Source organism: Bos indicus x Bos taurus, chromosome 13 (assembly GCF_003369695.1).
Source record: "Bos indicus x Bos taurus breed Angus x Brahman F1 hybrid chromosome 13, Bos_hybrid_MaternalHap_v2.0, whole genome shotgun sequence".
In the NCBI taxonomy this organism is placed as follows: Eukaryota; Metazoa; Chordata; class Mammalia; order Artiodactyla; family Bovidae; genus Bos; species Bos indicus x Bos taurus.
In genome coordinates, this window is record NC_040088.1 from 72,520,217 (window position 1) to 72,542,171 (window position 21,955).

The 21,955-nt window shown below is 38.5% G+C and overlaps 2 protein-coding genes across 4 annotated transcripts in view; one reads left to right on the forward strand and one right to left on the reverse strand.

Annotated features, from left to right (window-relative positions):
* LOC113903691 (ankyrin repeat domain-containing protein 16-like) overlaps positions 1–21,955 on the forward strand; it is a 75,384-nt gene that overhangs the window by 49,174 nt on the left and 4,255 nt on the right. The window contains exon 1 of one of the 3 annotated variants that reach the window (XR_003514250.1): positions 21,202–21,341. The exons of the other annotated variants lie outside the window; for them this stretch is intronic. The gene's annotated coding sequence lies outside the window, so the exon portion shown is untranslated. Of the gene's footprint in view, positions 1–21,201; positions 21,342–21,955 lie in introns of those variants that run through there. 3 annotated transcript variants of the gene reach the window in all.
* The window catches only part of LOC113903694 (ankyrin repeat domain-containing protein 26-like), a 75,556-nt gene that overhangs the window by 38,321 nt on the left and 15,280 nt on the right, over positions 1–21,955 (reverse strand). Inside the window, exons 7-12 of the mRNA XM_027560254.1 lie at positions 20,857–20,926; positions 17,845–17,905; positions 17,556–17,752; positions 2,935–3,064; positions 2,577–2,638; positions 1,218–1,305 (exon numbers count right to left, since the gene is read on the reverse strand). Of these exons, the coding sequence (XP_027416055.1) occupies positions 1,218–1,305; positions 2,577–2,638; positions 2,935–3,064; positions 17,556–17,752; positions 17,845–17,905; positions 20,857–20,926 (608 nt within the window). The remainder of the gene's footprint in view (positions 1–1,217; positions 1,306–2,576; positions 2,639–2,934; positions 3,065–17,555; positions 17,753–17,844; positions 17,906–20,856; positions 20,927–21,955) is intronic.

Sequence of the window (21,955 nt, forward strand, 5' to 3'; positions counted from 1 at the left end):
ACACCTGTAATTGCTACTTCGACTCTTTGCTTCCCTCTGGCTATAAACACGCTCAGAAAGAAAAACAAACTAATGCTTTCCCTTGATCCTGTTATGTCCTGCACTAGCCAATGCTCTTCTTCCAGATTTCTCTAAACGCAAGGCTACACCCTTGCTACTCGGAGAGCTTGTTAGAAACGCAGAATCTCAGACCTCGTGCTCAGCATGTGCACTTCCCACAAGGTCCCCAGGCGACTAATTAAAATTTGAGAAACTATTTGGTCTATACGGAGTCTGCTTCTACATTACTTCAACTTAATTTATTCTCCTGAAATCTTAGCCTCAACTTCCTCACTCTAACACTTCCCCCCCACCCCCAAACTGAAACTGCATTGCAAGTTGGAAACTTTCCAGTGGCCTCTCTGTCAGGCTGTAGGTCCCTTGAGCACCCTGTTGTGCCCCCACTCTCTCCTTCTTTCCAGCTCTCTTGTTTTGTCCTGTGTGACACCATGCTGGAAAGCAGCAACACTTCATATGACACCAATTTGCACACATTTACAGCTGAGCACCTGTGCCCACGCTCCCCCAGAGGATGACAGACCGCTCTGCACACCCAGGCACTGCAGTTCTGAACGTCTTCCTAACAACGAGTAAACAGGAAGAGGGGAGAACTTTGCTGTTCTTCTCTGACAAGTTTTGGTGCTGGAAGCTCACTTCAAATTCATCGTCCATGTCAAATACTCTCCCTTTATCTAGAGACCTTCATTACTTATTGCCCCCTTCCCCCACAGACCTGTGCTTCCTTTCTTCATTTCCTCCCTGTACCATCTGCCTCTCTCATCGTTCATTTCCTCTTTCCTCTTATTTCTCGACCTTCTTTTGGTTGTAGAATATCTTGAGACAGAACTAATCATTTTTTCTCTTGTCCAGTGTCACGTGGAATCTTAGTTCCCTGACCAGGGATCAAACCTCCACCCCTGCACTGGACAGTCTTAACATTTGGACCTCCAAGAAGTCCAGGAACTAATAATTTAGCTCCTTAAACTGGATTCTCAATTTAATCTGTGGCTGACACCTGATAAGATACACAATTTCCCTCCTCTTCTCGTCTTTTTCCTCACTACGGATCTGACAGATGTTTGGGGTTTTTTTGGTTGTTTTTTTTTTTGCCTGTTAGAATATTCCCATTTTAAATCAATGTTCTGTCAAATAACCTTTCTATAAAATACAGTTCTCACCTTCTACTTGTCCATTTAATGTATTTTTTCCTCTTTGATCTTCAGGTAAATGACACACAAAGTTCTGTGGAATGCTGTCAGAGATACTCTGTTAAAATGAATATTGAGTTCCATGAAGATTTCCTAATGTCTTTTTAAGAAAATACCCTACTTTTAAAAACTGCCTACATTTAACCCAGTTAAGACAGGTTTTGCCAAGATCTCACAGCTGCCAAATGACAGAACCTGGATGCTGACTTCATACACTGCTGGATCACCAGGTAGCGGCTGCCAGCAACGAAGACATCAGGCCCTTCCTATCTCCTTCCATAGCTGCCACCTTCAAACAGAGCATCATTACTTTATGTTACCTCAAGTACGGCTGCCATAAGGGTACTCTGCCCTGCTACTTAAGTTTAGTTGCTCACTCATGTCCGACTCCTTGCGACACCACGGACTGTAGCCTGCCTAGCTCCTCCATCCATAGGATTTTCCAGGCAAGAGTACTGGAGTGGGTTGCCATTTCCTTCTCCAGGGGATTTTCCTGACCCAGGGATCAAACCTTGATCAAAACCGTAGGCAGATACTTTACCTTCTGAGCCACGAGGGAAGTCCCCCTGCTACTTAAACAATCCAAAATGGTTTGTACTTATTAAAACATTGCTAAAGCAAACTGCTGTTATTACAACCCCACATATTTATTGCTATTCCTCATGCTTTTGCTTCTCTTGAAATGTTTCTTCCAGATTAACCTGACAATCCAAATACAGTAACACTTTTAAGTTTCAAGCACTATCTTTGAAGGTCCAAGTGATAAAAAACCACAATTCACCCTGTTTCTCTCTGACTCTCTCTAGCAGTTTTACACGTGCACATGTACCAAAGAAACATACATTTGGTTGGGAGATTGGGACTGACACATACACACTACACACTATTGTGTAGGAAACAGATAACTAATGAGGACCAACCGTATAGCACAGGGAATGCTACTCAACATTCTGCAATGGCCCATATGGGAAAAAGAATCTAAAAGAGGTGACACACACACATGAAACAAAGAAACATTTGGCCATGGACTGACCTGAAATAACGTTTCAATTTTCAGATAAATGTAACTTCAGAACTCAAGCGGATTCCTTATGATCTCTAAGCCTTGGTTTCTGTACTACACTGACTTCACTAGGTGAATCTTGCAAATGAACAAAAGTGTACTAGGTGGTAGTATTTAGCACAGAATTATTTTATTCAATATAGGTTAAAAGTAAGAGAAAAGTTTTGATGGGGAAATGCAAAGGTGAGAGAGTCACAGCATCTCCCACTTTCATGTACTTACATTACTCAGGGCTTACATTTCAAAATAATAATAGAAGACAGTACCTCAGAATCCCAAGATGATTCTGTACCTTTCTCTTCTCTCAATCCTACGGCTGACATCATGTCTGTAAAATGCAGTCACAGATGCATTAATGAGAACGTTTACTACTATGAATTTTAAAGACATATGTAAGTCTATCCCTATCCACAAATATTTCAATAAAATAAAGTAGTGGAAAAGAATTTCAGAGGGTTGAAGCATTTTCAGGAAGAAAAAGTTGGTAGTAGGTGGGACACTTCTGAAGAAAGAGAGCAAAAGAAATGTATTTCAAACAAAATGGATATTGTATTTGGATCTATACCATTTACATGTTTTTATATTTAAAGTATAGACAAAATTCACAGGCATTCACTAACTTACCACTTCTATTATTTTCGTGTGCTCTATCAACAGAAGTCAAATGGTCATGATTTGCTTGCTCTTGGGGAGCCCTTTCAATAATATCAGCATCACTTTCTTTTTCAGCAAGTTCTGGCTTTGTGGTTCCTTCCTATAGAAACAAGACAAAATAAAACCAAAACCCAACTTCAGAAAGCATATTCATTCATTGGTCCTTCACCCCGTCAGTGAGACGACAATCATGGTGTCTAGCACATCCTCTAGGGTGTCCTGGGAGAAGTTAGAACTGTTAAAGAGAAGAGCGACTCTGCTCTGCGTCTAGGCAAGGCAGAGACACGTGGAAACAAACGAGAGCAGAGGAGTATCCTTCGACATCTCTGCAGCTGAAGTGGACAGAGCACAGGACGCGCACAAAGGAGAGCGGAGGCAGGTGTACCTGCGAAGCTCAAGGAGCGCTGTGACAAGGGCTGTGTCTCACAGCCCTTGAAGAGAGTGCAGAGCCGGGGTGTGAGGGGGAGTCTAGGAAGGGAGGCCCGAGCCAACAGATGAGGTGTGAAACAGGGTTCACAAGTCATGTGGAAAACTAGATCACAGTTACTGGAAACTGTATAGAAAGACAAAACTGGAGGACCAGGTTCAAACAGGGAAAAGCAAGTGTCATCTTCTTCCTTCAAGTGACAGGGATCATCACAAATTTATTTTATTTGGTGCCATGCTTTTATTCAAGTGACAGGGAAAAGACTGCACTGCACTAGGAAGTAGAAAGTTCAGTTTAGTTCAGTTGCTCAGTTGTGTCCGACTCTTTGCGACCCCATGGACTGCAGCATGCCAGGCCTCCCTGTCCATCGCCAACTCCCAGAGTTTAATCAAACTCATGTCCATTGACTCGGGGATGCCATCCAACCATCTCATCCTCTGTCATCCCCTTCTCCTCCTGCCTTCAATCTTTCCCAGCATCAGGGTCTTTTCTAATGAGTCAGTTCTTTGCATTAGATGGCCAAAGTTTCAGCTTCAGCATTAGTCCTTCCAATGAATATTCAGGACTGATTTCCTTTAGGATGGACTGGTTGGATCTCTTTGCAGTCCAAGGGCCTCTCAAGAGTCTTCTCCAACACCACAGTTCAAAAGCATCAATTCTTTGGTGCTCAGCTGTCTTTATAGTCCAACTCTCACATCCATACATGACTACTGGAAAAATCATAGCTTTGACTAGATGGACTTTTGTTGGCAAAATAATGTCTCTGCTTTTTAATATGCTGTCTAGACTGGTCATACCTTTTCTTTCAAGGAGAAAGTGTCTTTTAATTTCATGACTGCAGTCACCATCTGCAGTGATTTTGGAGCCCAAGAAAATATAGTCTGTCATTGTTTCCACTGTTTCCCCATCTATTTGCCATGAAGTGATGGGCCTGGATGCCATGATCTTAGTTTTCTGAATGTTGAGTTTTAAGCCAACTTTTTCACTCTCCTCTTTCACTTTCATCAAGAGGCTCTTTAGTTCTTCACTTGCTGCCGTAAGGGTGGTGTCATTTGCATATCTGAGGTTATTGATATTTCTCCCAGCAATCTTGACTCCAGCTTGTGCTTCATCCAGCCCAGAGTTTCTCATGATGTACTCTGAATATAAGTTAAATAAGCAGGGTGACAATATATAGCCTTGATGTACTCCTTTCCCTATTTGGATATTTGGCCTTGGAGTACAGAATGCAGGGCAAAGGTTAATAGAGTTTTGCCAAGTGATTGCACTGGTCATAGCAAACACCCTCTTCCAACAACACAAGAGAAGACGCTACACATGGACATCACCAGATGGTCAACACCGAAATCAGGTTGATTATATTCTTTGCAGCTAAAGGTGGAGGAGTTCTATACAGTCAGCAAAAACAAGACTGGGAGCTGACTGTGGCACAGACCATGAACCCCTTATAGCCAAATTCAGACTTAGATTGAAGGAAGTAGCAAATACGATAGTATTTTACAGGAGAGCATTAAAAAGAAAAGAACAAAAACAAAAACCTATCAGCAATGCTCCAGAGTGGACAGTAAGCACACGAGATACTGTACATCACCCAAAGTGTCCATTAAACTGTAATTAAAAGGCTAATTTGGCTTTAAAAATAGCCAAATAAAAATGGTAACAGTCATTCTAAAACAAACTGCAGAGCCAGGAGGAATGAAAAGATTGACAAGTATATTTTAGAAAGATTACTCTGGCAGCAGCATAAAAAAGAACATCAGGGTAGCAAAACTAGAAAAGAATATTTCAAGATTATAGGTGAGACAGTGAGTTATGGTGATAAGATATGAAAAATGATAAGCAGGCAGAAAATACTGAACTTCTTGAGTGACTGGAAGCAGTAATTTCAAGGAAGTTTGGAGTCCAGGGTTTTTCCTGCTGTGGCATTTCAGTGATTCTGTCTACTAGGCTGGGGAGGACAGATGAAGGGATAGCTTCCAAAGAGTCAGGGATGAGGGAAGCATCAGGGACAGCGCCTTCAGTTTGGGGTGTAATAAGTTATTTTGAGGCGTGCAAGGGACTCAGAAGAAAGGATTTGGGTAAATACATTTGAATTAGAAATAGATAAACTTATTCAGGAAAAACATATACTGTAAAGATAATTATTTGTAAAAGATACTCACCTGGTATAATTAATGCAAACCTAGGCAGAATTCTGAACTTTTGAAAATAAAACAATACCAGGGGAAGAAAACTATGAGATTACAATTGTCAATTATGTATTTCAACATGTTTCAAGGATATAAAAATATACTTTTATAAATATATGAAAATACTCATTTCTGTCATATTACCATAATAAGCATTTTGTGTAGTGAAAAGGTTTAATTGTTAAACACCAATTCAAGATGCTACAAGAAGACTCTGTTTTAAAATTGATCTTAAAAGACAAGTTTTAGTTTGTAGAAGAGAAATGCTTATGTGAGGATGGAATTATGAGGCATTTTAAAGTACTACTATGACATAAGAAAGAAATAGAAAACCCTATTTGAAAAGATCTTATTCAAAATTGAGGGCAAAATCAAAAGCTTTACAGACAAAGCAAAAGTTAAGAGAATTTAGCACCACCAAACCAGTCTTACAACAAATACTAAAGGGATTTGCAGCCAGTAAACACAAGAGAAAGGAAAGACCTACAAAAACAAACCAAAACAATTAAGAAATGTCAACAGGAACATATATATTGATTATTACTTTAATATAAATGGATTCAGTTCATCAACCAAAAGATACAGAATAACTGAATGAATACAAAAACAAGAGCCAAATATATACTGCCCACAAGAGACCCGCTTCAGACCTAGAGACACATACAGACTGAAAGGAAATGGATGGAAAAAGATATTCCATTTGAATGGTAACCAAAAGATAGCCAGTGTGGCAACCCTTATTTCACACAAAATAGACTTTAAAATAAAGAATATTATAACAGACAAAGGACACTACATAATGATCAAAGGATCAGTCCAAGAAGAAGATATAACAATTGCAAGTATTTATGCCCCCAACATAGAAGCACCTCAATACACAAGGCAAACACTAACAGGCATAAGAGGGGAATTCAACAGCAACACAGCCATAGTGGGGGACTTTAACACCCCACTTACACCAGTGGACAGATCATCAAAACAGAGAATCAATAAGGAAACACAAAAGTTCAATGAAACATTAGACTCAATGGATCTAATTGATATCTTCAGGACTTTCCATCCAAATGCAGAAGAATACACTTTGTTCTCAACTGCACATGGAACATTCTCTGGGACAGACCACATCTTGGGCCACAAATCAAGCCTCAGTACATTTAAAAAATTGAAAATATATCATGTATCTTCTCTGACCACAACACTATGAGACTAGATATCAACTACAGGAGAAAAATGTAAAAAAGCACAAACTCAGGGAGATTAAACAATTCGTTACTAAATAACAAAAAGGTTATTGAAGAAATAAGAAGGGAAATCAAAAGATTCCTAGAAACAAATGACAACAAAAACACGAGCACCCAAAACCTATGGGATTCAATAAAAGCACTTCTAAGAGAGAAGTTGATAGCAGCACGATCCTACCTCCAGGACAAGAAAAACTTTGAACAGGCAACACTCTACATTTAAAGCAGCTAGAAAAAGAACCAAAACCCCCCAAAGTCAGCAGAAGGAAAGAAATCATACAGATCAGAGCAGAAATAAATCAAAAAGAAAATGAAGGAAACAATAGCAAAGATTAATCAGACTGAACACTGGTTCTTTGAGAAGATAAGCAAAATGGACAAACCACTAGCTAGACTCATCAAGAACATAAGGGAGAAAAATCAAATTGACAAGATTAGAAATGAAAAAGGAGAAGTTACAACAAACAACACAGAGATGAAAAGGATCATAAGAGAATGTTATGAGCAACAATATGCTAATAAAAGGGACAACCGAGAGGAGATGGACAGATTCTTAGAAAAGTTCAACCTCCCAAAACTGAAGCAGGAAGAAATAAAAATTACAAACACTGAAATAGAAAGTGTTATCCAAAATCTCCCAAAAACAAAAGCCCAGGGCCAAATGGCTTCACAGGGGAATTTTATCAAACATTTAGAGAAGAGCTAATGCCTATTTTTCTGAAACTCTTCCAAAAAATTGCAGAGGAAGGAACACTTCCAAACTCATTCTATGAGGCCACAATCACCTTGATGCCAAAACCAGGCAGAGACAACACAAGAAAGAAAATTACAGGCCAATATCACTGACAAACACAGATGTAAAAATCCTCAACAAAATTCTAGCAAACACAATTCAACAACACATTCAATAGCTCATTGATACCATGATCAATTCGGTTTATGCCAGGGATGCAAGGATTCTTCAATATACACAAACCAATTCAATGTGATGCACCATCTTAACAAATTGAAAAATAAGAACCATATGATCATCTCAATAGAGGCAGAAAAAGCCTTTGACACAATTCAGCACCTGTTTATGACAAAAACGCTTCAAAAAATAGACACAGGAGGAACCTTGGTCAACATAGTAAAGGCCGTATAGAATAAACCCACAGCAAACATTATTCTCAATGAGGAAAAATGAAAAGCATTCCCTCTAAGATCAGGAACAAGACAAAGTTGTCCATTCTCAGCACAGTTATTCAGCATGCTTTTGGAAGTCCTAGCTACGGCAATCAGTGAAGAAAAAGAAATACAAAGAATCCAGATCTGAAAAGAAGTAAAACTCTCTCTTTTGCAAATGAAATGATACTACACATAGAAAACCCAAAAGAAACTATCTATTTTCTAGTAAAAGAAAATTACTAGAGCTACACAATGAATTTAACAAAGTTGTATGATAAAAGGTCAATACACAGAAATCACTTGAATTCCTATATACTAACAATGAAAAATCAGAAAGTGAAATTAAGGAGCCAATCCCATTCACCACTGCAACAAAAAGAATACAATATCTAGTAATAAACCTACCTAAGGAGACAAAAGACCTGTATATGGAAAATTCTAAGACACTGAGGAAAGAAAAGAAAGACGACATAAAGAGGTGGAGAGATATTCCATATTCCTGGGTAGGAAGAATTAATAGTGTGAAAATGACTATATTACCAAATGCAATCTACAGATTCAGTGTGATCACTTTCAAATTACCAATGGCATTTTTCATAGAACTAGAACAATGTATACAATGGACTATTACTCAGCCATAAAGAGAAACACATTTGAGTCAGTTCTAATGAGGTTGACAAACCTAGAGCCTATTCTCCAGAGTGAAGCGAGTCAGAAAGAGAAATATAAATATCATATACTATTCGCATATACATGGAATCTACAAAGATTCTGAATCTACAATGGTAGGTGATGGATTTATTTGCAGGGCAGCAGTGGAGAAACAGATATAGAGAACAGACTTATGGACATGGGGGGAGGGGAAGTGGGGAGAGGGTGAGATGGATGGAAAGAGTAACATGGAAACTTACAATTCCTTATGTAAAATAGATAGCCAATGGGAATTTGTTGTATGACTCAGGGAACTCAGAAAGGGACTCTGTGACCATCTAGAAAAGTGGGATGGGGAGGGAGATGGGAGGAGGGTTTGGGAGGGAGGGGACATGGGTGTACCTATGGCTGATTCTTGTTGATGTTTGACAGAAAACAACAAAATTCTGTAAAGTGATTATCCTTCAATTAAAAAATAAATACATTTTCTAAAAACCCCATTTGAAAATTTCATCGTTTTCTTCTTTTTTCCCTGTAAACAGCACATAACGGCTCTAATTTCCTTTCTATGCCCTCTTCAATGGCAGATAAAGGTTGAAGGAACAATTTAGATATAAAAAAAGTAGTAAAACTATGATTATCCAAGTTGGAGATTTAAAAGTTTTCAAATACATCTATGATTATCAAGCAGAATTCAATATTCACATCAGGAAAGAACAAATGAGCTGAAAAAATCAAGTAACCACAATGACTGAGTTTTAGATATGGAAGAATTTGCATTTTAGTTTAACATGTATAACAAAGAACTGACATGCTAATTTAACACCTATAAATACTGAAGCTAATAAAGTTTCTTAAAAGTAAAACTTAAAAATAACTTCTTAACTTAAAAAAATACTTCTTAAAAATAAACTTCTTAAAATTTTATTCTTTAATAAAATTCTTAAAATGGAATACACATATTACTAGAGATATTTTTTAAAGTAAAAAATTATCTTTCTGAGATAATTTTATAAACTCTGTTGGTAATTCCTTCCTTATAATTTCATAACAAGTAGTCTACATAAGAAAAAAATCATGAATTGTGATTTCATTCATTCAAGGTGTGTGACTTGCAGATATTAGGAAAAGATAAATCACAATCTTTCTGGGGGTGGGGCGGGGTGGTTTCTACATTTTTTTCTTTAAGACTGTTGCAGCTTAAAATTTTCTCATGACATGAAGAGAGTTTAAGAATCTCATTTATATAATTATAAATTATAATTTTAGTAAAAGACAAGATAAAATGCTTATTTCCTCTTTATTTTCAAAAAGATTCAAAACCTCCACCAAGATTATACCAAACAGTAAGATAAATTAGTTAAGTACATTAAGTATGTATCAAACAGTAAGTTAGTAACCAGAAGAAACAGAAGGGCCAAAAATTCTTAATTCATAATATATCTGCTAAGGCCTAAAATAGAGCTCATCTAGAATTGCCTATAAATGAAAGTTTTGCTAGATTAAATAGAAGACATCACTTGATTAATTTCAAAGTGAGAATTTTTTAAAAAAGAGAAATCACTTCAAATTGAAATGAACTTCCAGAGGGAACTATATTCAGTATAGATATATACATATACAAGTGTAACCAGGTCACATTGCTATACACCTGAAACTAACACAGTATTGTCAATGACTACCCTTTAAAGAAAAAAACAAAAGCAACCACCAACCTCAAAAACAACCACCAAAAAAGCTAAGTATCAAATTTTCTTTCAGATCTCCATAAAAATCAGCTATATGTCATTCAGAAGCGTATAAGTATTGAGTTTTCACAACCTCACTTTCTCCTAAGTTGAATTTGAAATAATTTACCTCATATTTATAATATAGAGCACCTCCTCTGACTTACCCCCACTATTTCTGTTGTGTTTGTAAAATAATGTCTCATCTTGACCTTCATTCTGTCTCGTATTCATCTTTTTTAAATTTATTTATTTTAAATGGAGGCTAATTACTTTACAATATTGTATTGGTTTTGCCATATATCAACACGAGTCCACCATGGGTGTACACGTGTTCCCATCCTGAACCCCCCTCCCACCTCCCTCCCCAGACCATCCCTCTGGGTCATCCCAGTGCACCAGCCCCGAGCATCCTGTATCATGCATTGAACCTGGACTGGCGATTTGTTTCACATATGATATTATACATGTTTCTATGCCATTCTCACATATCATCCCACCCTCTCCCTCTCCCACAGAGTCCAAAAGACTGTTCTATAATCTGTGTCTCTTTTGCTGTCTCGTATACAGGGTTATCGTTACCATCTTTCTAAATTCCATATATATGCATTAGTATACTGTATTGGTGTTTTTCTTTCTGGCTTACTTCACACTGTATAATAGGCTCCAGTTTCATCCACCTCGTTAGAACTGATTCAAATGTATTCTTTTTAATGGCTGAGTAATACTCCATTGTGTATATGTACCACTGCTTTCTTATCCATTCGTCTGCTGATGGACATCTAGGTTGCTTCCATGTCCTGGCTATTATAAACAGTGCTGCGATGAACATTGGGGTACATGTGTCTCTTTCAATTCTGGTTTTCTCGGTGTGTATGCCCAGTAGTGGGATTTCTGGGTCCCAGTTCTAGTTCCAGTTTTTTAAGGAATCTCCACACTGTTCTCCATAGTGGCTGTACTAGTTTGCATTCCCACCAACAGTGTAAGAGGGTTCCCTTTTCTCCACACCCTCTCCAGCATTTATTGCTTGTAGACTTTTGGATAGCAGCCATTCTGACTGGCGTGAAATGGTACCTCATAGTGGTTTTGATTTGCATTTCTCTGATAATGAGTGATATTGAGCATCTTTTCATGTTTGTTAGCCATCTGTATGTCTTCTTTGGAGAAATGTCTGTTTAGATCTTTGGCCCATTTTTTGACTGAGTCGTTTATTTTCCTGGAATTGAGCTGCAGGAGTTGCTTGTACATTTTTGAGATTAGTTCTTTGTCAGTTGCTTCATTTGCTATTATTTTCTCCCATTCTGAAGGCTGTCTTTTCACCTTGCTTATAGTTTCCTTTGTTGTGCAGAAGCTTTTAATTTTAATTAGGTCCCATTTGTTTATTTTTACTTTTATTTCCAATATTCTGGGAGGTGGATCATAGAGGATCCTGCTGTGATTTATGTCAGAGAGTGTTTTGCCTATGTTCTCCTCTAGGAGTTTTATAGTTTCTGGTCTTACGTTTAGATCTTTAATCCATTTTGAGTTTATGTTTGTGTATGGTGTTAGAAAGGGTTCTAGTTTCATTCATTTAAAAGTGGTTGACCACTTTCAATTTGTTAATGTGGTGTATTACATTGATTGACTTGCGGATATTGAAGAATCCTTGCATCCCTGGAATAAAGCCTATTTGGTCATGATGTATGATATTTTTAATGTGTTGTTGGATTCTGATTGCTAGAATTTTGTTTAGGATTTTTGCATCTATGTTCATCAGTGATATTGGCCTGTAGTTTTCTTTCTTTGTGGCATCTTTGTCAGGTTTTGGTATTAGGGTGATGGTGGCCTCATAGAATGAGTTTGGAAGTTTACCTTCCTCTGCAATTTTCTGGAAGAATTTGAGTAGGATAGGTGTTGGCTCATCTCTAAATATTTGGTAGAATTCAGCTCTGAAGCTGTCTGGTCCTGGGCTTTTGTTTGCTGGAACATTTCTGATTACAGTTTCGATTTCCATGCTTGTGATGGGTCTGTTAAGATTTTCTATTTCTTCCTGGTTCAGTTTTGGAAAGTTGTACTTTTCTAAGAATTTGTCCATTTCTTCCACATTGTCCATTTTATTGGCATATAATTGCTGATAGTAGTCTCTTGTGATCCTTTGTATTTCTGTGTTGTCTGTTGTGATCTCTCCATTTTCATTTCTAATTTTATTGATTTGATTTTTCTCCCTTTGTTTCTTGATGAGTCTGGCTAATGGTGTGTCAATTTTATTTATCCTCTCAAATAACCAGCTTTTGGCTTTGTTGATTTTTGCTATGGTCTCTTTTGCTTCTTTTAAATTTATTTCTGCCCTAATTTTTAAGATTTCTTTCCTTCTACTAATCCTGGAGTCCTGCATTTCTTCCTTTTCTAGTTGCTTGAGGTGTAGAGTTAGGTTATTTACTTGACTTTTTTCTTGTTTCTTGAGGTGTGCCTGTATTGCTATGAACCTTCCCCTTAGCACTGCTTTTACAGTGTCCTACAGGTTTTGGGTTGTTTTGTTTTCATTTTCATTCGTTTCTCTGCATATTTTGATTTCTTCTGTGATTTGTTGGTTATTCACCACCGTGTTATTCAGCCTCCATATTTTGGAATTTTTAATAGTTTTTCTCCTGTAATTGACATCCAATCTTACTGCATTGTGGTCAGAAAAGATGCTTGGAATGATTTCAATTTTTTTGAATTTACCAAGGCTAGATTTATGGCCCAGGATGTGATCTATCCTGGAGAAGGTTCCGTGTGTGCTTGAGAAAAAGGTGAAATTCATTGTTTTGGGGTGAAATGTCCTATAGATATCAATTAGGTCTAACTGGTCTATTGTATCATTTAAAATTTGTGTTTCCTTGTTAATTTTCTGTTTAGTTGATCTATCCATAGGTGTGAGTGGATTAAAGTCTCCCACTATTATTGTGTTATTGTTAATTTCCCTTTTCATACTTGTTAGCATTTTTCTTACATATTGTGGTGCTCCCTATGTTGGGTGCATATATATTTATAATTGTTACATCTTCTTCTTGGATTCATCCTTTGATCATTTTGTAGTGTCCTTCTTTGTCTCTTTTCTCAGCCTTTGTTTTAAAGTCTATTTTATCTGATATGAGTATTGCTACTCCTGCTTTCTTTTGGAGTCTATTTGCATGGAATATCTTTTTCCAGCCCTTCACTTTCAGTCTATATGTGTCCCTCGTTTTGAGGTGGGTCTCTTGTAGACAACATATATAGGGGTCTTGTTTTTGTTTCCATTCATCCAGTCTTTGTCTTTTGGTTGGGGCATTCAACCCATTTATGTTTAAGGTAACTATTGATAAGTATGAGCCCATTGCCATTTACTTTATTGTTTTGGGTTAGAGTTTATACTCCCTTTTTCTGTTTCCTGTCTAGAGAATATCCTTTAGTATTTGTTGGAGAGCTGGTTTGGTGGTGCTGAATTCTCTCAGCTTTTGCTTGTCTGTAACGCTTTTGGTTTCTCCTTCATATGTGAATGAGATCCTTGCTGGGTATAGTAGTCTGGGCTGTAGGTTATTGCCTTTCATCACTTTAAGTATATCTTGCCATTCCCTCCTGGCCTGAAGAGTTTCTATTGAAAGATCAGCTGTTATCCTTATGGGAATCCCCTTGCGTGTTATTTGTTGTTTTTCCCTTGCTGCTTTTAATATTTGTTCTTTGTGTTTGATCTTTGTTAATTTGATTAGTATGTGTTTTGGGGTGTTTCAACTTGGGTTTATCTTGTTTGGGACTCTCTGGGTTTCTTGGACTTGGGTGATTATTTCCTTCCCCATTTTAGGAGAGTTTTCAACTATTATCTCTTCAAGTATTTTCTCCTGGCCTTTCTTTTTGTCTTCTTCTTCTGGGACTCCTATGATTCGAATTTTGGGGCATTTAACATTGTTCCAGAGGTCTCTGAGATTGTCCTCATTTCTTTTACTTCGTTTTTCTTTTTTCCTCTTGGATTCATTTATTTCTACCATTCTATCTTCTATCTCATCTATCTTCTGACTCCATTATTCTACTATTTGTTCCCTCCAGAGTGTTTTTGATATCATTTATTGCATTATTCATAATATGTTGACTCTTTTTATTTCTTATAGATCTTTGTTAAACCTTTCTTGCATCTTCTCAATCCTTGTCTCCAGGCTATTTATCTGTGATTCCATTTTGTTTTCAAGATTTTGGATCATTTTCACTATCATTATTTGGAATTCTTTATCAGGTAGATTCCCTATCTCTTCCTCTTTTGTTTGGTTTGGTGGGCATTTATCCTGTTCCTTTACCTGCTGGTATTCCTCTGTCTCTTCATCTTGTTTATATTGCTGCGTTTGGGTAGCCTTTCTCTATTCTGGCAGTTTGTGGAGTTCTCTTTATTGTGGAGTTTCCTCGCTGTCGGTGGGGTTGTACGGGTGGCTTGTCAAGGTTTCCTGGTTAGGAAAGCTTATGTCGGTGTTCTGGTGGGTGGAGCTGGATTTCTTCTCTCTGGAGTGCAATGAAGTGTCCAGTAATGAGTTATGAGATGTCAGTGGGTTTAGAGTGACTTTGGGCAGCCTGTACATTGAAGCTCAGGGCTATGTTCCTGTGTTGCAGGAGAATTTGCGTGGTATGTCTTTCTCTGGAACTTGTTGGCCCTTGGGTGGTGCTTGGTTACAGTGTAGGTATGGAGGCGTTTGATGAGCTCCTGTCAATTAATGTTCCCCGGAGTCAGGAGTTCTCTGGATTTAGACTTAAGCCTCCTGCTTCTGGTTTTCAGTCTTATTCTTACAATAGCCTCAAGACTTCTCCATCTATACAGCACCATTGATAAAACATCTAGGTTAAAGATGAAAAGTTTCTCCACAGTGAGGGACACCCAGACAGGTTCACAGAGTTACATGAAGAAGAGGGAGGAAGGAGACAGAGGTGGCCAGGAGGATAAAAGGGGGAATCAAAAGGAGAGACACAGATCCAGCCAGTAATCAGTTCCCTAAATGTTCTCTACCATCCAGCACACACAAAGAGATCCACAGAGTTGGGTAGAGAAGAGAAGGGGGATGGAGGAGATAGAGGCAACTTGGTGGAGAAAAAGGAGAGTCCAAAGTGGGAGAGAGTGGTCAAGCCAGTAATCTTGCTCCCGAGTAAACTTGAGTACTGAAGATTGGGTTCTTAAAGGTACAAAATTGATAACAAATACCAAAAAGCAAAGATTAAAAATCTAGAGTAGAGGTTGGATTTTCAAAAATTCAATATTAAAGGAAAAAAAAGTCACAAAAAGTATAAAATATATATATATATATATGAAGTTTGTTCTAAAAAATAGGGTCTCTTTCTCTCTCTCTCTCTTTTTTTTTTTTTTGCAAAGTAATAGTAGGTTATAAAAATGAAATAAAGGAGTAATAGAGGACTTAAAAATTAAAAAATTTTTTATAAATTAAAGAATGATAATAAAAATAGTAAAAATATATATAGGACTTTCTCTGGTGTTGAGGGTGGTGTGGGGTCAGTTCATTTTCAGATAGTTCCTTGATCCGGCTTATATTTCTCAAGACCTATAGGCCCCTCCCTATGTAGTCGGTACTAACGACAGGGTTTTAATCTATTGCACCTGTCACTTCCAAGGAGGTTCCCTCGGTTTTAGCTTCTTCTGTTTGCTGGGCTCTTCAGTGTCTGATTTCGGCCCTGACACAAGGTGGGTGGTGGTGGACACTTTTTTTAGGCTCACTTGTTCAGTCGCACTGTGGGGAGGGAGGGACACTGCAAACAAATAACACTGGCGTGTGCTTGCAGTGCCTCAGCCACACTGGGCCTGCCCCTGCTCACGGCACATGTGTCCTCCCTGCCCACACTGCTCAGGCTCCAGGTTGCTCCGCCAGGAACCGTCGGAGGCCAGCCCTTGGCTGCCTGCACCTCCCAAGTTTAAGCCACTCAGGTTCAGGCGCTGGGGTACTCCTCAGAGGTGCAGACTCCGTTGGGCCTGCGTTTTGTGCACTTCCCAGGTCTGAGCAGCTCAGGTGATGAGGTGTTTGGTGAGCGCGGTTGCTGCGACTTATCGCCTCCCCCGTCCCTGCTGTTTGGTTTTCTGGGTGTACAACCGGTGCACCTTCTCAGGTGGATGTTGACCGTCCAGAATCCCAAGAAGTCTTGGTTAGCAACGAAGCCTGCTTGCAGTTTGGTAGATAATGCCTCTCTGGGGCTGCGATTGCCCCCTTCCGGCTCTGGCTGCCTTTGCCTGCCTGTCACCGGAGGCGGGGGATGGGTTGGCCTGTAGCCGGCTAGCTCTGCTCAGTCCTTTGTTCTGTGAGTGGGCCTGGTGGTGTCTTAGGTTAGGGCTTTTCGCGTGGTAGCTCTCCCACAGTCTGGTTTGCTAGCCCAAGTTAGTTCCCTCAGATTGCCCTCGGGGCATTCAGGCCCGGTCCTGACTCTAAGCAATGCAGCCCACGCCTCCCTGCCCAGCCCCCGCTTGCTAGTGGAGGATGCAGGCGTCTGCGCTGCTTCTCCGCTGGGGGAGTTACCGTTTGGCACATAATCTGTGGGTTTTAATTATTAATTTGTTTTACCTCCTGGTTATGTTGCCCTCTGTGGTGCCAAGGCTCACCACAGACTCGGCAGTGAGAGTGCTTCCTCGTGTTTGGAAACTTCTTGCTTTTTTAAGACTCCCTTCCCGGGATGGAGCTCCATCCCTACCTCTTTTGTCTCTCTTTTTATCTTTTATATTTTTTCCTACCTCCTTTTGAAGACAATGGGCTGCTTTTCTGGGTGCCTGATGTCCTCTGCCGGCATTCAGGAGTTGTTTTGTGGAATTTACTCAGCGTTCAAATGTTCTTTTGATGAATTTGTGGGGGAGAAAGTGGTCTCCCTGTCCTATTCCTCTGCCATCTTAGGACCGCCTCCTCTGTCTCGTCTCGTATTCATTTTATCCTTCTTAAATGAATTCTTCTCCTTCATCCCCCTCCCTGTCTTCATATTCATCTAGCTGTTTTTCCTAATTGCTTTGTAGTTTTTTTCTTTCATAATGGCATACTTAGTATGACAACATTTATAAATCTGAATCATGCAGATATATTCCTCTTATTATCACATCATTTTGTTATCATGACTTTGAAGTCTTCCATTTCTGTGGTGGGATCCTTTTTGTCATCATAAGGATCAAGGGAATGGTGTGTAAAAAAGTACAGGGGAAAAAAGTGTTAAAAACAAAACAACTTACCTTTGCAAGACCAAGGCCTGCTAGAGTCTTGAGTGGTTTTGGAAGAGGATCAGGCCTTGGGGAGGCAGGATGAGAGAAGCCCTGGACTCCAGGTGATGGTTTGGGAAGGGTTTCAACCACATCTTCAATTTCACTGTCAGAATTATTGTTCTCAGAGAGGGTGGTACTCTCTCGTCTCACAATGCCACATTCTGCTTCTAATACAGTGAAAACAGGGGAGAGTACATGAGAACCTCTGTCATTTCAAATCAGTGAATAACACCAGGAGGACAGTCTTCAAATAACTTACGGTTTCTCTTGGATTGCTGAAAAGCCTTCATTAGCTTTGCTAAGTTTGGTTTTGGTTCCTTCTGGAGAAGAAAATAAGAGCTTGATGAATAACAAGTATCAACTTGAATAAAAGAATTATAACCTCCCCCATTACTATATGATCTAACACAAAGAACACAGGCTCTGGAGTCATTCAGATGTGGATTCAAATCCCAGTTCTGCCACTGACTAACCTTCTCATAGGGTAAGCATTATGACAGATGACATCAGAAACACCAGATGTTCCTCTCCTTACCCCTAATTGACTGCTGTACAAATACTATGACACCCACTAGATTATTTCTCTACCAAAATATTCTAGAAAAAAAATTTATCCCTGGCAGTTTAGAGTACTATTGAAAAACTAAGACATTTAAATTAATTGCTATATTTTGACATATGCTTGCCTGATTTCTATATGCATGAATTATCACTTGGGAAGGGAAATATGAAAGTTTAGATTTTAGTAGAACCTTATTTAGATAGGTTACAAGTGCAAACAGGATAAGCTACTTCTATTCTGTTTGTTAAACAGCTAAAGAGAAATGATTGTTTCAATTTGGCTCTTTCAAAGAAAAAGGGAAAAAAAAAAACAAGAGCAAACCTGTAGGGAAATGATCATGAATGAAAGCCACAAACACACTAAACAGAAAGCCATAATCAAACATGTTCACAATAGAGGCAGAGAGAGATGGACTGAAAGAACAGACACTGAAGAAAAGTATTCCACAAGGAAAAATTAGGTTAACAGTAAAAAAAAAAAAAAAAAAAAAAGGTGGGGGAGGAAAAGAAAGCAAAGAGAGAGATGTTCCTAGTCAAGTACAAAGTTAAGGGAAAAAAATAAGTATAATAAGGTTTGTGGAAACACGCATATATTTAAAATTCATATACAATAGATCAGTAATATATCAGTATTCTTAAGGATATACTATGAACAAAGCCTCTGTTTTCAGCGCTTTTATTAATATATAAATTATGCATCTATATTGTTCTTCAAATTTTATGAAAATATCAACATACATTGTATACAAAACATATATTTAAGACAGAGGCTTTTGTTCATAATATATCCCTAGTATAGCAGTCAGTATTACTCTAAAACTTTTTGTTTATAAATACTACCATATTAGAGTTGAATTTTGCCACTATAAAAAATGTCATTTGATTAGCCACACATGGTCATCTATCACTACCTGAATGTTGTAAAGTATTACTTGAGAGAGAGAAAATTGATTAAGAAATATTCCTAACTATTTACTGGGAAAAAGAACTGATAATCAAAATTCTGAGGAGAATGTATGGCTTGAAAAGAAACATTTAATGGAACACAAGATGGGGCTAAAAAGGTCAAAAATTTTAACCTAAAATTCTCATCTCACAATTGGTGGACACTGAAAAAAATACTATAACCTTTTCATGTATTTCTTATTTATTTCCTTGTTATGCAGGACCTCCTTCCTCAACATAACTCAACTGAACTATATTACCTGTAACATTATATAGGATACCATTTCTCTCTTCATTTATTCACATTCAAAAACTATTAACAGGATTTTTACACTCGAGACCTATGCTACGAGCTCCAGGAGATGCACAATTGTTTCCTGAACTCCACTAGCTTACACTGATACGGGGCTATAAGATGAATACTTCAATCACAGTAATACAAAATGTCTGAAATCTGAAGTTTTAGAATGTGTCACAAGAACTTAGAGTAGGTTTTTTTAAAACTACAATAGAAAAAAACAATCTCAAGTTGTAAGTTTTGTCTTACGGTTATTAAAAGTCTCTGCTTCTATGAAGTGAAAGTCGCTCAGTTGTGTCCGACTTTTTGCAACCCCATGGACTATATGGTCCATGGAATTCTCCAGGCCAGAATACTGGAGTGGGTAGCTGTTTCCTTCTGCAGGGGATCTTCCCAACCCAGGGATTGAACCCAGATCTCCTGCATTGTAGGCAGATTCTTTACTGTCTGAGCCACAAGGGAAGCCGCTTCTATAGCTGGTTATTATTTTAGGCAAACGTGCATTCTTCAATGAGATGAAGAGTTGTGAATATACTCTTAATGGAATGCTTGAGAAAACACAGTGGAATCCCTTTATAATATGGATTTTGGAGACACAGAATTTTAATTTCTAAATCTCTATAACTTCAACTTTATTTAGTCTTAATGCAGAGCCAAGACAGAAACAGAGAAAGAAAAAAAAAAAGGCCCTCCTAACAACCCTGCTGCTGCTGCTGCTAAGTCACTTCAGTCGTGTCCGACTCTGTGTGATCCGATAGACGGCAGCCCACCAGGCTCCCCCATTCCTAGGATTCTCCAGGCAAGAACACTGGAGTGGGTCGCCATTTCCTTCTCCAATGCATGAAAGTGAAAAGTGAAAGTGAGGTCACTCAGTCGTGTCTGACTCTTTGCGACCCCATGGACTGCAGCCTACCAGGCTCCTCTGTCCGTGGAATTTTCCAGGCAAGAGTACTGGAGAGGGTTGCCAATGCCAAGAAACCAAAATAAAGTGTCCAGGGGTGGTGGGTAGTGGTGGGAGGGCAACTAGATAATATATGCTATATAGTTTTGGAACTGAAAGGCTCCAGGAAGATTCCATGATTATTAAAATAAGTAATTATATCCACTAAAGACATCATTATGAGTGTTGCAAAAGTCATGTCCTTATGGTTTAAAATTCACAGTAAGACTCTATCCTTGACCAAAATTCAAATTTCCTTCACTGCGGGAAAGCTTTTCCCAATACAATTTTCCTGTCACTCTATATTTTCCAGCCCATTGTTTTCTTCACCCCACCTTCAGTATTTACCAAAGTTAAAAATAAAAAAAAAATCAACTAGTCATATTTTTATAAAATAGTTTGCTCTGAAGGACTTTCCATTACAAACATAAAACAGTGAGAGGGACACCATTGCTGAATTTAAGAGTAAACACTACATGAAACTGAATTCAGAGCATGAAAACTAATTTCACAAGAGACCACCTTACCTTGGTTTCAGAACCTAAGAAGTCATCCTCTGATGTAGGCCATGAATCCACACCAGGTTTGTTGGAAAACCTTTAGAGCATAAACACAAAGAAAATGAGTGAGTTCATTTCTCTAAATGGAAAAAAAAAAAAAAGAAGAAGAAGCAAGTAAAAGTTTGGCTATCTATGTAATAAACGAAGTTTCTTGACATAATTAAAATTTGGCCTCTGTTTTAAAACATTTTTTAAAAGATATTTTGATGTGGACCATTTTAAAAGTCTTTATTGAATTTGTTGCCATGTTGCTTCTGTTTTATGTTTTGGCTTTTTGACCCCAAGGCATGTGGGATCTCAGCTCCTCCTACCAGAGATTGAACCCACACCACCTGCATTGGAAGGAGAAGTCTTACTAACCATCTTAACCACTGCACCCCCAGAGAAGTCTCCAAAAGAGATTTTAGTTACCTATTTCTGCTTCCATCTCTCCCAACCTAGGACATATCTAGGTAAGACTCATTCTTAGTTTCCATAGCAAAGACTGACAGCCAATATATTGGCAGAGCCTGAAAATAACATGTTTTCACCAAGTCCTAATAGCTGAACTGAAAATCTAACTGATGGACTGACATAACTTTTGTTTGCCCAAACTGCAATAAACCTGGTGACTTAAAGCAGAAGGACATGCTGCTCCTTCTCCATTGTCTGTCCCTGGTTCAGAGCCTAGACTGTGTCCATCAAAAATGGCAGTCTTGGTCCTTCAGCAGGGAAATCACTTATGGAGAAGGCCCCATTCCTCCCCTTCACTGTAAAGGAATACAGGAGTTCCCCGCAATGTCTAAAACTTAAAATGGACACAAGTCAAAGAAATAATTTATATGTTTCACTTATATGCTACACGTGTACTTCTCAATCTCTGCTGAGGGACAGGAGAGTGGATGTTGGAGCCAGGCAGGCCAGCTGTCAAATCACAGGTCAACTCATTTTAACCATGAATCATGGGTCCATTCATCAACCTCCCCAAACCAGTTGCCTAATTAAGTAAAAGTAGGACACAGTTACTTTACAAAGTTGTTCTGATGACTCTATGAGGTCACAAACGTTAAGCACATAATGCAGTCTC